At 44.3% G+C, this 16,224-nt stretch overlaps 1 protein-coding gene across 9 annotated transcripts; it reads right to left on the bottom strand.

Moving 5' to 3' along the window:
• Positions 1-287: 287 nt before the first annotated feature.
• LOC136545551 (uncharacterized) lies at positions 288-3,399 on the bottom strand. Of its 9 annotated transcripts, XR_010781087.1 has the most exons (5): positions 3,050-3,399; positions 2,304-2,411; positions 2,114-2,215; positions 1,709-2,037; positions 288-534 (listed from the first exon to the last, which is right to left on the bottom strand). XR_010781087.1 is itself a non-coding variant. In XM_066537548.1 (4 exons), exons 1-4 carry the CDS (start codon positions 3,185-3,187, stop codon positions 502-504), a joined length of 456 nt encoding a protein of 151 aa, XP_066393645.1. In that variant the 5' UTR covers positions 3,188-3,394; the 3' UTR covers positions 288-501. The 9 variants fall into 9 exon arrangements, 6 of the variants coding, with proteins under 6 accessions (XP_066393645.1, XP_066393646.1, XP_066393647.1 ...); XR_010781088.1 differs by lacking the exon at positions 1,709-2,037 and having other exon boundaries at positions 288-531; positions 3,050-3,390; XR_010781086.1 differs by lacking the exon at positions 1,709-2,037 and having other exon boundaries at positions 3,050-3,388.
• Positions 3,400-16,224: the final 12,825 nt, after the last annotated feature.

Here is a 16,224-nt window from a genome sequence, read left to right as displayed (position 1 = left end):
GCAACAGTATCATTTGCCACGCAATTTTATTCGTTGCGATATACATTCATTATTGCCATGACCTCAGTGTCCGTTGCAACAGTAGAATTTGCCACGTAATTTTATTCGTTGCGGAAGATTAATTGTTATTGCAACAATAGTCATGTCGTGGCAATAGTATTATTTGCAACGTAAATAAGTCTGTTGCCATACAACATATTGCCATGCATCATGGCTCGTAGGTATAGCTTTTATTGCAACGCTAGTAACATTTAATTTTGGTTTAATAAATCATCATTGGAAATCAATAAACCATATCAAAAGCAATTGCACCCACATATATTAATTATAATTAATCATTCAATATGTTGCCAAACCCATGAAATAGTAGCTAAAATCATAAACGAGTGTACAATTAACTCATTATTTGACAACTTTTTACAAACTTCCTAACATGTATGCAGCACTTGAGAAATTCCTAGCAGCCCAACATGTCATCTCCTCGGCTATGTCCTCGCTTGATTATGAGCCTCCCACTGAAACCTTGTCCACCTACTGCCAAAAGAATATGATTAGGGATATTAGAACAATATTAAGTTTACTAATTTTTGCACAAATGTAAAGAGATGAAGATATAAAATGGTTCTAATTTCTAATTTCATATACAAAAGCCATCAACCAAGCTTTTGCATAGTTGAAGTTCTACTGCAATTCTGCAAATGAGCAAATGTTGTCAGGTCTAGTTGCTGCAATTCCTTTTTCCATGAAAAAGATGGAAGTCATGTTCCATTGTTCCAGAACCACAAACATATGAATCAATTTCTAGTTTTACTCAAATTCTTACTAGTATGCTTATTACAATTATGTTTTCCATGAAAATAGCATTCTGTGTTTTCACAATAACTTGATATTTTGTTCTCTACTTTCTCAATCTTTATTTTGGTCTCTATATATCCCTCTCTTTTCAGAGTTTAAATGTTGTTCAAGATGTCAGCAATCCTTACTCCTTGGAAGCGTAGATGGCTGAGAATTTTAGCAAAATTTCATTGTAAGTATAGGTCGATTATATAAGTTCAATTGACTTTACAAATGATAATCTATATTTTTTTTTGCAGGCTACATACTGAAGGCATGGTTTTATTGGGTAATACAAGTTTTTGTAGCAGTCTAGCAGACACATGCAGCTGTGTTCCATTTGATTGCATTATAAGATGTATGCATTCTCTTTTGCTCTTTATAAATTCTGCTAAAAGAAGCAGAGTCTATCAGCAAGCCTTGGGGAGGGATGGAGAAGAAAATACGGCTTTGATCCTATCCATCGTGGCCTTTTCAACGGATCAGATGCAGCTACTACATATGTTACAGTAGCAGCTGCCTTCTCTGAATTTTTAAGGCAGCAAGCAGTTTAGTTGATTAGAAAAATCATAACTTGAGTTGTAGACAACGAAAAATTATATTCTTTAGCAATACGGAAAGCCCATGAAATTCTCTACATCTTTCTAGTTATTTGTTAAATAAGATTCTACAGTTATCATGGTCAAAAAACACAAACACCCACTGCTGTCTAGACCAAGGTCAAAACCTGACCGGCTACTTTCAAAATTCATAACTCTAATTCTCTAGGTCTAAAATCATGACCTTTCACAACGACAAACATCTCTAAACCCTCTACAACTTTTGTATTATCAAGTATCACAGAAAAGGTAGATTACTACTCAGAACAACTCACCCAATCAAACCTGCACAAGTTGCAGTTTTCAGCACGCATGTTCAATGTATTTTCTACATTTCCTAGTTCAACAAGGAAGGTCACATTTGATAAAATTTCATTAAATCATGCAAGAATTTAGATTCCAATTAGCTGGTTGTTGCCTTCCTCCTTTTGGGATTATTTCTTGTCCTATTCATCAGCTGCTGTGAAGGGATATATGTCTTCGATGCAGTCACATTTGCAGTGTTTTCGTTGAAAAGAGCTCTGCTAGGAGGTGTAGTACTTCTAGTGGAGCGAGTAGGTGCTGGTGCACCTTTTTGTACGGTGACAATGCTTCTAGGCTGAGTCTACAAACATCAAGTTGTTTGATCTATTTTAGCTATAGTTTAAGGTACATGGAACATAGTGAAATAATATCATTACCTCCTGTAACCCATCTTCATTTTCATTTTCATGTCCACCGGTCTCATCTTCCTCTTCTATGATTGGTGCAACTTGTGTACTGGCATTGTTTTGCAGGGTACTCTATACATACAAATATTGGGGGTAAAAGATTAGGCATCACAATCATAAGATTATCAAGAGTACAAAGGATAAAAAATTATTCTAATACCATAATCATAACAGCATGCCCATTTGCTAGATGACATTCAGGCTGAACACATTGTGCCTAACAGCAAGGTCATGCATCAAAACAGCTGTAACTTCCACATTACCACACCTGGCAAAAAGATCACAATTTGGCTCATTGAATACTTGCTTTCTAAATGAAATAATGGCAGAGGTAGCTTCTAAAAAAATCCCAGGCCTTGCATCGTACAAGTAACTAGTTCATGTTTACTTGACACTATAAATTAAACAAAGGCAGAGGTAGTTTCAGAAAATTTGGTCAGTGTCTGCAGAGCTAGACTTTCTTTTGGCAGAAGTAGCTAGTTTATGTTTACTCCATTAATTTTGTATCAATCTATCAAATCATTTACCTATTAATTAGTGTGGTTGAGTGGGTTAGAAATGCATCTAATTACACTGACAAAAAAACTACTCAAACTTCCATCTGAAAAGAAACAAAAACAATGGTTAACCGATGCATTGATTTGTGTTGTCACGGAGACTACATTCAATCCCGAACAGGAATACTTAGCAACGAATCTGAAATCTAAATCGCATAGGGCTGGACTAATCTACTAGAGTTGTGAGCACCAGGACATCCTTCCCCTCCTCACGACAGAACAATCACATGCTTTCCTCCTCTTTCTTAATGAATCCAACACCACTTCTCCCAAAAATCTGAGTAGACGCACGTGCCATCAGCCGGGGCATGCCCTAAGCTGCCAACAGCGGGAGGAAGAGAAGGCTCACCTGGATCTTGTGGAAGTCGAGAGAGCTGGAACTGCACGCCACGTCAGGAGGAGCGCGAGGTCGGGGACGAGCTTGACCGGTAGTGAGTGCCAGGACACCACTGTTAGCCGGGATGCCGTGCTTCAGCTGGGCAGCCATGGAGTGGCGCAGCAGCAGCGGGGGGCGGCTATAGCCACAACGCACGGGGAAGACCAGAAAAGGAGCTTACCCTGGCGCATCTGCCGACGAACACGGTGGCGAATCGAGTGGTGCTCGGTCTAGGCTTGGCAGATACGGTGGTGAGGGGCGGACGGGAGGAGTCATGGGGTCGTGGGGAGGAGAAAGTAGGGTTGCAGCCGGACGCTGCTTTTAGCTCGGGTGGGCACAAGGTCGCCGTCGGATTAGTTCGGGCGGACGAGATCTTCTTACCAGTTATTTGGGCCTCGGGGAGATATGGCCTAGAGCAGATTCTAGAACCAAGCTCAGGTCTTGGGCTGTAAAAAAGATTCAGTATTTTTTTCAAATACATATTATTTTTTACCTTTTGAATGCATATTACTATTATATTTGTGTTTTTACACAAACTATAATGCAAAAATAATTTATAAATTTTTAAGGAAATATTCTAGTGTGTATAGAATTATTTTCATTCGTTATTGAGGACACAAATTATTTATGATAAAATAAATAGGCAAATGTGTGTGTGTGTTTTATTTAAGTGAACTTAACAAGTTCAAGTGTGCTATATGAGTAAGTGAACTTAAGAATAAAGACTTAAGCTTTAAAACAAATACACACTTCTATTTTCCATATATGTTTACGTGAAAACTTCAAGTGTACATGTTGAATGGTCAATATATGTTCAAGTGCCATATGTGTAAATGCATATATACTTTAGCAAAATATAAACACTTAACATTATATTCAAGTCTAATAAGCATATCATGTTTATATTTAAATAGCTAGGAACCATTTTCTTGGGTGCCAACCTCCAAGAAACTAGGGGCATGTTTGGTTTACGTTTTGGACCTGACATGGCTAGTCAACTAAACTTGGGCAGCTAAAGCCTAGCTTGTGCAATGCAAGATGCATAGTCACCTCTGAAAGCATCTAGGCCTCTAGTTGGATTTCGGTGATTAATGTCAATACAAGATTACTATGACTAACGTGTGTTTTGCAGAGGCAATTAAGTTAGGTCATGGTAATGGAGATCGATTGGGCAATCGAGGTTGTCATGCCCCTACGATGGAAATCGTTTCGGTTTTTAAAGGATGGACGACAAGGTTAAGGATAACTAGTTCTAAGTGTCGATTGGAGTTGGAGAGACACTTAGAGTAGTTTAGGACTTTGTTTTTCCTTTGGCCGTACTATGAAGGGGGGTATGAACGGGTAGCTTGACCTAGTTGAGTCTAGTGAGTTAGGTGTGGTGCACACTTGTGTAAACTAGCTCTAGGTAGCTCCTATGAATGCCTAAGATCCTATGGAGCAAACTTCATTCACATATGTTCGAATGTTGGAAGTGAATGGAGGGTCAAACACTGACCGGACGCTGGCTCCGATGCGACCGGACGCTGGCCGCAGGGTCCGGTCAGTTCATTTGACCGTGAAGAACAAGTCTGGAGTGACCGGACGCTGGAAGGTCGTGTGACTGGACGCTGAGGGCTAGCGTCCGGTCGACTCCAGTAAGGGTCCAGACTTGGGAAAGAGTGACCGGACGTGTCCGGTCAGTGGTGACCGGACCCTGAGTATCTAGCGTCCGGTCGTTTACAGTAAGCATCCAAGAGCGACCGGACACGTCCGGTCGGTACTGACCGGACCCTAACAGCGTCCGATCATCATTTGAAAACTATTCGCGGGTTGAACTGACCGGAGCGTCCGGTCAAAACGATCGGAGCGTCCGGTCATCCCGCAGAAGCTCATAACGGTTCGTTTTTCAGGCTGCCTTATAAATAGAGGCTCCACTCGTGAGTGGAGCAACTTTTGCTCATTCCAACAGCTGAGAAACATGTTTATGAGTGTCAAGAAGAGCAAGGTCCTAGTGAGGTGTTTGTGATTTGAGAATCCAAGAGAGTAGCCTCACTAGCAAATCAAGAGTAGCAAAGTGTGCATCCATCTTCTCATTAGGCTTCGCGTGGTCAAATGAGAGTTCGTGCTTGTTACTCTTGGTGATCGCCATCATCTAGACGGCTTGGTGGTGATCGGGAGTTTGGTGTTCACCCGGTGGAGCTTGTGGGTGACCCAACTCAAGTTGTGAGCGGCTTTGGGTGATTCGCCGCGACGGAGTGTCGAAGAATCAACCCGTAGAGAGCACTTGATCCTTGCGCGGATCAAGGGGGAGCTACACCCTTGCATGGGTGCTCCAACGAGAACTAGTGGGGAGTGGCGACTCTCCGATACCTTGGCAAAACATCGCCGCGTTCCTTTCTCCCTCTAATTACTTTGAGCACTTACTTTGAGTATTTAATTTGAGCAATTCAATACTTGTTTTACATCCATAGAATTGCTTGCTAGAGTAAGTTTGGAACATAGGTTGCGAGGTTGTTGTGCATTAGTTTGATATAAACACTTTTCTAGGGACAAGGGGTTAATTGGGCTATCCGTAGGATTTGATTAGTGCAAGAGAATTTAGAATTAGCCCAATTCACCCCCCCTCTTGGGCATCTTGATCCTTTCAATTGGTATCAGAGCCTCGTGCTCACGTTTTTAAGCTTAATCGCTTAGAGCAAGATGTCTCACGGGGATGGACCTCCTCCTATCTTTGAGGGAGATGATTTTCCATATTGGAAAATCCACATGGAAGCGTACTTAGAAGCTCTAGACGTTGGAATACTTAGAGCCGCCTCTCAAGGGTTCCCAATACCTAGGAATGTTGCACAACTTCAAGGCGATGAAGTGAATTATGAAAAATGGAATGCAAAGGCTCGCAACACCATCTTTAGAGGCCTTTGCAAAGATGTGTTCAATCGTGTAAGGAACCACAAAAACGCCCATGCACTATGGTCGGACATTTGTGCGCTCCATGAGGGAACCAAGAGTGAGCGTGAGGAACGCTATCATCTTGTGATTAAAAAGCTAAATTCTTTTGAGATATTTCCCAAAGAAAGTGCTAATGAGATGTATTCTCGATTAAATGTTCTTGTAGAGGAAGTCAATGGGCTTGGACTTACTCAAATGTCACCATCCGACGTTGTGAGAAAAATCTTGAGTGTCCTCCCCATTGACAAATATGGGCACATTGTGACCGTGCTACATCAAGGTGATCTTTCCGCCGCTACACCGACACAAATCTTGGGAAAGATAAATGCTCATGAGATGTACATGCACATCACACCACAAGATGGCTCATCCTCTACAAAGAAGAAAGAGAAGGACTTAGCATTCAAAGCTAGCCAAGACAAGGGCAAAGCAAGACTTGAGTATGAGAGCTCAAGTGAAGAAGATGATGAAGAAAGCCTTGCCCTCATGGTGAAGAAGACCACCAAGACGTTAGAAAAGGCTAATGATGAGCTCAAAGAAACAAATGATTCTATATCATCCAAACTCAAGGAGCTCAAATCTTCTAAGAAAGAGCTTAAAGATAAAAATGATAAACTTGAGTGGGTGCACAATGAGCTTATCACTAGTCACAATAAGCTAAAAGATGAATATACAACTCTAAAGATCAATTATGATACCCTTACTATTGCACAAGAATTCTTACCAAATGAGCCACATGATGCTACTAACCATGTTGTTAAGATTGATATAGCTACCTCATGTGATGATTTAATTGATGAAAGCTTTGAGCATGGATCTAGTAGCAAGGGCAAGCAAGTGGTTGAGTGCAATGACTATGATGAGTATGTCAAGCTCAAGAGTGACAGTGAGAAGCTCATGAAAGATCTTGAAGAGATGAAAAGTCACAACACTATTGTGCTAGAAACTCTTGATCATGACAAAGAGGTGATCCTTGAGAATGAGAAGCTAAAAGAAGAAATCAAGAAACTCAAGGAGGAGAAGAACAATGATATTCTCAAGGAAGAGAACAAGAAGCTCAAGATGGAGAAAGAGCATCTCAAGGTGGGATTGAGCAAGTTTGCTAGAGGCAAGCATCTCCAAAGTGAGCTACTCATGAATACCATCATGAAGATGGATAGAAGTGGCATTAGATATATAGCAAGTGTAGAGAAGAAGAAGGCTCAAGCTCAACACCAACAATCAAAGCCAAAGCCAAAGCCAAAGAGATGTTTTGAGTGTAGACAAGAAGGCCACTTTGCTCATGAGTGTCAAACTCCACCACCACAACCCTTGCCCAAGCATGCTAGACCCTTTGCTTTCAATGCTCACTACATGCTTAGAAAAGATTCGAGTGGAAAGATGAAAGTCATGTTCTTAGGTCCCCCCAACAAGAGTAGGCCTAAGAAAATTTAGGTGGCTAAGTCACTTGTTGAGAAGGTGAAGGGCCCTCAACAAGCTTGGATCCCTAAAGCTTGAATCTCTTGTGTATAGGTGAACTACAAGACTGGTGGAAGTCATTGGGTTATTGATAGTGGTTGCACTCAACATATGACCGGTGATCCTCGTATGTTCACCTCACTAGATGAAGAGGTAGATGGACAAGAGAAAATAACATTTGGAGATAATTCAAAGGGCAAGGTTAAAGGATTGGGCAAAGTGGCAATCTCAAATGATCATTCCATCTCCAATGTGCTCTATGTTGCTTCATTGAGCTTCAACTTGCTATCTGTTGGGCAATTGTGTGATCTTGGCTTTCAATGCTTATTCACCGAGAAGGAGGTTGTTGTATCCAAAGTAGATGACAATCAAGTGATATTCAATGGATTTAGATACAACAACTTATATCTAGTTGACTTTACCTCCAAAGATGCAAACTTGAAGACTTGCCTATTCACCAAAACAACACTTGGGTGGCTATGGCATAGAAGACTTGCTCATGTTGGGATGAGCTCACTCAAGAAGCTTATGAAGAATGATTTGGTGAGAGGGTTGAAGGATGTGAAGTTTGAGAAGGACAAGCTTTGTAGTGCATGTCAAGCCGGCAAGCAAGTTGCAAACACTCATCCAACCAAAGCTTTCATGTCAACCACAAGAGTGCTAGAACTCCTACACATGGATTTATTTGGACCAACAACATACAAGAGTTTGGGAGGAAATCTCTATTGCCTTGTGATTGTGGATGACTATTCATGATATACGTGGGTGTTTTTCCTTCATGACAAATCTAAAGTTGCATCTTGTTTCAAGAAGTTTGCCAAGAGAGCTCAAAATGAATTTGAAGTGAAGCTCAAGAAGATAAGAAGTGACAATGGTAAAGAGTTTGACAACACAAACATAGAAGCTTATTGTGATGAAATTGAAATCAAACATGAAGTCTCCGCAACCTATACTCCTCAACAAAATGGTGTAGTTGAGAGGAAGAACCGGACTTTGATCACTCTTGCAAGGACAATGCTAGATGAGTACAACACCCTCGAAGCTCTATGGGCGGAAGCAATCAACACCGCATGTTATGCATCCAACCGCCTATTTCTTCAAAAGTTCCTTGTCAAGACACCGTATGAGTTGCTCAATGGGAAGAAGCCGAACGTCTCCTTCTTTAGGGTGTTTGGTTGCAAGTGCTACATCTACAAGAAGCAGCAACACCTAGGGAAGTTTCAAAGACGTTGTGATATAGGTTTTCTTGTTGGCTACTCATTGAAGTCCAAAGCATATAGAGTATTCAATCATGCCACCGGCTTGGTTGAAGAAACATATGATGTGGAATTTGATGAATCTAACGGCTCCCAAGGAGCACATGAGAATCTTGATGATGTAGGTGATGAACCATTGAGGGAGGCTATGAAGAATATCCCGGTGGGAGACATCAAGACAAAAGATGATGAAGATGATGTACAAGTCATTAACCAACCTTCTTCATCAAATGTACCACAAGATGGTGAAAAAGATGGGAGAGTAGAAAATGAAGATACTCATATCTCCCATGAGCAAATGGTGGTACAAGCACAAGATGTTGATGCTCCACAACCTCCTCCTCAAGTGGTCAATAGAAGAAATACACCTCTCCTACAAGATCATCCACAAGATCTCATCATAGGGAGTCCATCAAAGGGTGTAATGACTCGATCTCAAAAACTTACTTCATTTATTGCTCATCACTCTTTTGTCTCTTGCTATGAGCCTACCAAGGTAGAAGAAGCTCTTAAAGATCCAGATTGGATCAATGCCATGCATGAAGAGTTGAACAACTTCACTCGCAATGAAGTTTGGAATCTTGAAGAGCGACCAAAAGGTGCAAGAGTCATTGGAACAAAGTGGGTGTTCCGCAACAAGCAAGATGATCAAGGTGTTGTTATGAGGAACAAGGCAAGACTAGTTGCAAAGGGATTCTCTCAAGTTGAAGGTTTAGATTTTGGAGAAACCTTTGCACCGGTTGCAAGATTAGAAGCCATCCGTATCCTTCTTGCATATGCATCACATCATGAAATGAAACTATATCAAATGGATGTGAAAAGTGCATTCTTAAATGGCTTTATTAATGAACTAGTCTATGTTGATCAACCTCCCGGGTTTGAAGACCCTAGATATCCTAATCATGTTTATAGGTTGTCCAAGGCACTATATGGGCTTAAGCAAGCCCCAAGAGCTTGGTATGAGCGCCTTCGGGATTTCCTTATTGAGAAGGGCTTCACCATTGGGAAGGTCGACACCACACTATTCACCAAGAAGCTTGATGGGCATATCTTCATTTGTCAAGTATATGTTGATGATATCATCTTTGGATCATCAAATGAAGACTCATGCAAAGAATTTGGGGAATTGATGTCTAAGGAGTTCTAGATGTCAATGATTGGTGAGCTTACATTCTTTCTTGGTTTTCAAGTCAAGCAAATGAAAGAAGGCATTTTCATCTCTCAAGAGAAATACACAAAAGATCTTCTCAAGAGATTCAAGATGGATGAATGTAAGCCAATCAAGACCTCAATGCCTACTAATGGACATCTCGACCTAGATGAGGGAGGTAACTCGGTTGATCAAACTCTCTACCGTTCTATGATTGGTAGCTTGTTATATTTAACCGTATCTAGGCCCGACATCATATTTAGTGTGTGTATGTGTGCTAGGTTTCAAGCTAGTCCTAAGGAAACACATTTAATTGCCGTAAAAAGAATCCTTAGGTATCTTAAGCACACACCAAGCATTGGCCTTTGGTATCCCAAAGGATCTTCATTTGAATTAATTGGCTATTCCGATTCGGATTACGCCGGATGCAAAGTTGATAGAAAGAGCACATCTGGAGGGTGCCATTTGCTTGGTAGATCACTTGTGTCTTGGTCCTCCAAGAAACAAAATAGTGTGGCTTTGTCCACCGCCGAAGCGGAATACATTGCCGCGGGTGCTTGTTGTGCACAAATATTATACATGAAACAAACTTTACTAGACTATGGAGTAGTTCTAGAGAAAGTACCTCTTTTGTGCGACAATGAAAGTGCGGTAAAACTTGCAAATAATCCGGTTCAACACTCTCGCACCAAGCATATAGATATCCGCCATCACTTTCTAAGAGATCATGTAGCTAAAAATGATATATCACTAGAAGGTGTAAGATCCGAAGATCAATTAGCGGATATCTTCACTAAACTGCTAGATGAGGCTTCATTTTGTAGATTGCGGAATGAGCTCAATGTACTTGATTTTAGTAACTTCACTAAAAATTGAGCTTGTGTTGTCCCTTGCATTCATTGTAAAATACAACACGTTTAATTTGTGGCAATGCATATAGGGCTTGTCTAACATGGTTAAGATAACTGCCGAAAAGCGTGTGAAGAAGCTTAACCTTGGATCAAACTTGACAAGCAACTAGATTTACTTACAAGTATTACATATGCATGAATGTTGTTTTGTCGTTTTGTTCCATTTGCCCTCTTGTTGCCTATTTTCTTAAAAAGAATTATAGCATAAGGCAAAATATTTTGAAAAATATGAGGGTTTGAGAGAGGTTACTCACATCAGTCCTAATTAGTGTTTATTTGGATCTTATTCAAGTTGGGACTTGATTGGGAATAGGCAGCGCGAAGGAAGGTTGAAGGTTTGCTGGAAAAGGAGCACCGGACGCTGCACCGGACGCTGCTGTCCAGCGTCCGGTCAGTTCACAGGAGGTGAACTACTACTGAAGGAGTGACCGGACGCTGCGTCTGTGCGTCCGGTCAGGAAGGGTTCAGCATCTGGTCGATCAAGGAAGGTCTAGCAGTACTAACCGGACCCTGCCTACGTCCGGTCATGGACCACCGGACGCGTCCGGTCCCGATTCCAGAGGTTTTGGACCTCTCTGGAATCGACCAGATGCTGGTAGCGTCCGGTCAGTGCATCTCGCGCGTTTTTAGGACTCCTTTCTCTGATTCCTTTTCTGTCACGTGTGGGGAACTATTTAACAGCAAGACCGTACCCCTGTTCGACCTCAACCCGCCATGACCTAGCCCAAGCCGCCGCCGCAGCCTAGCCGCGCGCCACCTGCGCCGGTCACCTCGCGCCCGCGCTGCCGTGCCCACGCCTCGCCACGCCACCGCGCTCGGCCCCCGCTCGTCAGCCGCGCTCCAGCCGAGCTATGAGCACCGTCCTCGCGCGCCACCACCGGCAGCCACGCGCCACCGTCCCGTGCACCACCGCGCCTGCTTAGCACCATGCCATGCTCCAGCCTCCTCGCGCCTCAGCTCGCCGCTCCACCGTCGCCAAGGCTGTCGGTCTTCACGCCGAAGTGCCCTAGCCTTACCATCCCCTTGATTGGTAAGGCAAGCTTTATTTTTCAATCTTGATCTATACATTGGTGACCTAGATCAATTTGTTGTCTCTGATTCTCCATTACATTTAGGACATTTACCCTAACCCTAGCCCGGTTCCGAGGATCCCCCGCGTGACATCTTATCTATTCTCGGTTCGTGGATCGTCAGGTAGAAAGCCATATGATTCAAATTCGCATCTACATTGCTTTCTCTATTAGGGTTTCGCATCTATTAGACATATGGTATTTATTTGTATCTCCATCTATTCTATCATGCAGCGAGTCAGTTCCGTTGTGTTTCATCTGGCAGTTGGCAGTCAACTCGGAGCCAAGCTCGCGAGTAAGGATCGAGGCCAAGCCTCGAAAGCGGCAGTTTGACAGTTGATCTTCATCAGCGACAGTTCACCATCTTGTCAGTTCAGATGGCTCGCACCAAGAATGTTGGTGGTGGCCCAGGTGATGATGATCGAAGGCCCCCGCCTCGCCAGCCAGCCGGATCTAAAGGCAAGTCAACCAAGCAGGTAACATCCAAGAAGCGGAAGTACCCCGACGCAGAGACAGCGAAAGCAGCAGCTGTTGCAGAGGCCGCAGAGCGTGCCGAGAGAGGTGGTACCCGCAGCGGAGTTATCATTGCAGATCAGCCAGTTTCACCCGCAGTCAGAGCTGCGATCGAGGATGTTGAGCGTCGTCACGGTAGTCTAGCTGGGACTGCCACGCTTGCAGGACGACGGGTTGCCATTGAGAAGGGTCCATCAGCACAGCAGCAGCCCCCACCAGCAGAGCCTCAGCCAGCTCAGGTGACTCAGGAGAGTCAGGAGACCGAGCCGGCACCTCAGCTACGCCGCTCGAGTCGTACCAGTGCTGCAGTTCCACCGAGGCCAGTTACACAGCGCAGGGGTTCACGCCCTCCGCCTAGACCACAGGGTCCGCCTCCAGTGGTTCACCTTGACTTGAGGGCCACTACAGCCAGGCAGGTTCAGCAGCTACGGTTTGTTGAGTTTGAGGTCTGGTTTCCTCCGAGGAGAGATGAGAGAGCAGCTAAGGGGTTCTACACGCCACTGCATGAGGATTTCTATAATGCATATCTTAACAGTGGGGCAGTGTTCAGATCTCAGAGGGTTTGTCAGATAGAGTCTATTGTGGCAGCAGCTGGAGAGAGCATTCGGCAATACTTGTCATATTTTCCAGGACTAACAGATTTGATTGGACGGACGGGCATATATGTACCTTCTTGGGTCCGTCAGTTTTATGCCTCGCTCTACATCGATCCTCATCACAGATTCATTCACTTTGCTTTCAAAGGCAAAGACTACAGAGTGACTAGTGGCAGAGCTAGGGAGATACTGAGACTACAGGAGTAGCCTGTAAAGATGCATGAGGTTTGCTATGGACAACAGGAGCCTCCCAGGCGTCCTCATGGAGGGCAGGTGCCCCCTATAGATTTAGTGCGGCATTGCTTCAAGGAGCCGTTTGGAGAGGGGTCGAGTAGGAACCCTAGTGACTTGACTCCTATAGCGAGGATACTAGAGGCCATCATCAGGAGGACACTGCTTCCCAGGTTGGGATACAGGGAGGGCCTGACTCGCTTACAGCTCTGGCTTCTCAATGCCATCATGCAGATGACAGTATTTGACATCTGGGACCTCCTTCTTTCAGAGATGGAGGATACTATAGCTGAGGGATTCAAGGGTCGTAGGCAGCTTCCCTATGCTCACTGGATCATGTTCCTCATCCACAGAGTTGTGCTTGATAAGCCCCCTGGCATGATGGATGAGTATACAGGTGCCACTACAGAGTTCCTAGCCTACAACCTGTCATAGAGGATCAGACACACCACTCCTTAGGCACCCAGACGGCCTAGCCGTCGTCTTGACATGCCAGAGTCCGCAGCTCAGTAGGATGAGATCATCAGAGGGATTGCAGCCACTGAGGAGGAGGAGCTAGAGGCACAGCAGGAGTTGAGCGAGTATAGTGATAGCTCCGACGACGACTACTAGCCTATACCTCAGATGCCTCCATGTAGACATGATGCAGAGGCCGGTAGCTCCAGTTCTGCACCACCTGCTCCGTAGACAGACCCCGCTCTCATAGCTATTCTTGAGCGGATGCAGCAGGATCAGACACGATAGGCACAGGAGTCAGCTACCAACTTTGCACAGTTTCAGGCTCATCAGGACGAGTTTCAGCGGCAACAGCAGCTCCTTCAGCACCAGCAGTTACTTATGCAGCAGCAGCTCATGGGATTCATGCAGCATGTAGTGACAGCCACTGGGATCCCACTACCATAAACTTCGCCCTAGCTTGCACAGCCTCCTACCACTTCGACGACTCTAGCAGTATAGCCCATCGGGCTCTAGAGTCAGGGACAGCCTCCAGCTCAGTTTACTTCACCTCCTGTACAGGTGTCCCAGTGGTTAGCCTCACCTGGTGTAGCCCTGCAGTTCACTCCTTATCACACGGGTTTCTCACCAGAGCGGTCTTCCTCGCTATTCGTACCTGACACGTTAGTCTCTAGGAGTCTTGGAGCATCTTTCAGCGAGTTGACCGGCATGCCTACTCCGCCTCACATGCATACTGCCGGTCCATCTGCAGTAGCTCCAGCTATCATGACTACTCAGAGGCTCCCCTCGTCTGTCGCCTCATCAGATCCTACGATAGACATACTTGCAGCTTCATAGGCAGCACCAGCCCCAGCTCAGACCCAGACCGCTTCAGCGACACTTCCTGCTTTAGAGGGTCAGTCAGTTCAGAGCTCAGGGTCCAATGATGATGGCGCTCAGTTCCATCTTGCTCCACGTACTTCAGCGCCCGACTCGTCCGCTGCAGCCCCGCCGACCGACCCCTAGGTTTTGGTGTTTGACGCCAAAGGGGGAGAGGGTTTGAGTATGTAGACTTAGGGGGAGCGAGTTTTAGGGGGAGCTAGTTATCTAGTATTAGCTTATTATATACATTTGGAGTTTTATTTGTGTGATACACTATTACTTATGCATTCGTGTGTTTACTTTCATGCATACTATTATATATATGTGATAGTGCTATCTACGTGATTGTGATATTCGACATGTGTGATTTCTACTTTGCATTATCTATATGTCATATCACTTGTGTAATGCTCATTTGCCATTTGCTTCCGCGTTTATACTTCGAAGCAAATGAGCTTTGTTATTTGTACTCATGCTTAATTCATATCCTCTGAGTACATTGTGTTGGCTTGGGTCATATAAACTTGACTAACTCTTTTGTTCTTATTGACAAAAGCTTATATGAACCAAGCCCGTCAAAAACCTCACTCCACAACATACTCGAGGTAGTATTGTCATCAATCACCAAAAAGGGGGAGATTGAAAGCATCTAGGCCCCTAGTTGGATTTTGGTGATTAATGTCAATACAAGATTACTATGACTAACATGTGTTTTGCAGAGGCAATTAAGTTAGGTCATGGTAATGGAGATCGATTGGGCAATCGAGGTTGTCATGCCCCTACGATGGAAATTGTTTCGGTTTTTAAAGGATGGACGACAAGGTTGATAACTAGTTCTAAGTGTCGATTGGAGTTGGAGAGACACTTAGAGTAGTTTAGGACTTTGTTTTTCCTTTGGCCATACTATGAAGGGGGGTATGAATGGGTAGCTTGACCTAGTTGAGTCTAGTGAGTTAGGTATGGTGCACACTTGTGTAAACTAGCTCTAGGTAGCTCCTATGAATGCCTAAGATCCTATGGAGCAAACTTCATTCACATATGTTTGAATGTTGGAAGTGAATAGAGGGTCAAACACTGACCGGACGCTGGCTCCGATGCGACCGGACGCTGGCCGCAGGGTCCGGTCAGTTCATTTGACCGTGAAGAACAAGTCTGGAGTGACCGAACACTGGAAGGTCGTGTGACCGGATGCTGAGGGCTAGCGTCCGATCGACTCCAGTAAGGGTCTAGACTTGGGAAAGAGTGACCGGACGCGTCCGGTCAGTGGTGACCGGACCATGAGTATCTAGCGTCCGGTCGTTTACAGTAAGCATCCAAGAGCGACCGGACGCGTCTGGTCGGTACTGACCGGACCCTGACAGCGTCCGATCATCATTTGAAAACTGTTCGCGGGTTGAACTGACCGGAGCGTTCGGTCAAAACGATCAGAGCGTCCGGTCATCCCGCAGAAGCTCATAACGGTTCGTTTTTCAGGCTGCCATATAAATAGAGGCTCCACTCGTGAGTGGAGCAACTTTTGCTCATTCCAACAGCTGAGAAACACGTTTGTGAGTGCCAAGAAGAGCAAGGTCCTAGTGAGGTGTTTGTGATTTGAGAATCCAAGAGAGTAGCCTCACTAGCAAATCAAGAGTAGCAAAGTGTGCATCCATCTTCTCATTAGGCTTCGCGTGGTCAAGTGAGAGTTCGTGCTTGTTACTCTTGGTGATCGCCATCACCTA

The sequence above is a fragment of the Miscanthus floridulus genome, chromosome 3 (assembly GCF_019320115.1).
Source record: "Miscanthus floridulus cultivar M001 chromosome 3, ASM1932011v1, whole genome shotgun sequence".
Lineage (NCBI taxonomy): Eukaryota > Viridiplantae > Streptophyta > Magnoliopsida > Poales > Poaceae > Miscanthus > Miscanthus floridulus.
Note: the sequence above shows the minus strand (reverse complement) of the source record. Positions and strands in the feature narration are given on the sequence as shown.

Bases quoted from the DNA above. Each gene is read 5' to 3' on its own strand.
- LOC136545551 (XM_066537548.1), bottom strand. From the start codon at position 3,187: ATGGCTGCCCAGCTGAAGCACGGCATCCCGGCTAACAGTGGTGTCCTG. The intron at 2,216-3,049 runs GTGAGCCTTCTC...TTGTATGTATAG, and splicing joins TCGACTTCCACAAGATCCAG to AGTACCCTGCAAAACAATGC. The intron at 2,038-2,113 runs GTAATGATATTA...TGATGTTTGTAG, and splicing joins ATGAAGATGGGTTACAGGAG to ACTCAGCCTAGAAGCATTGT.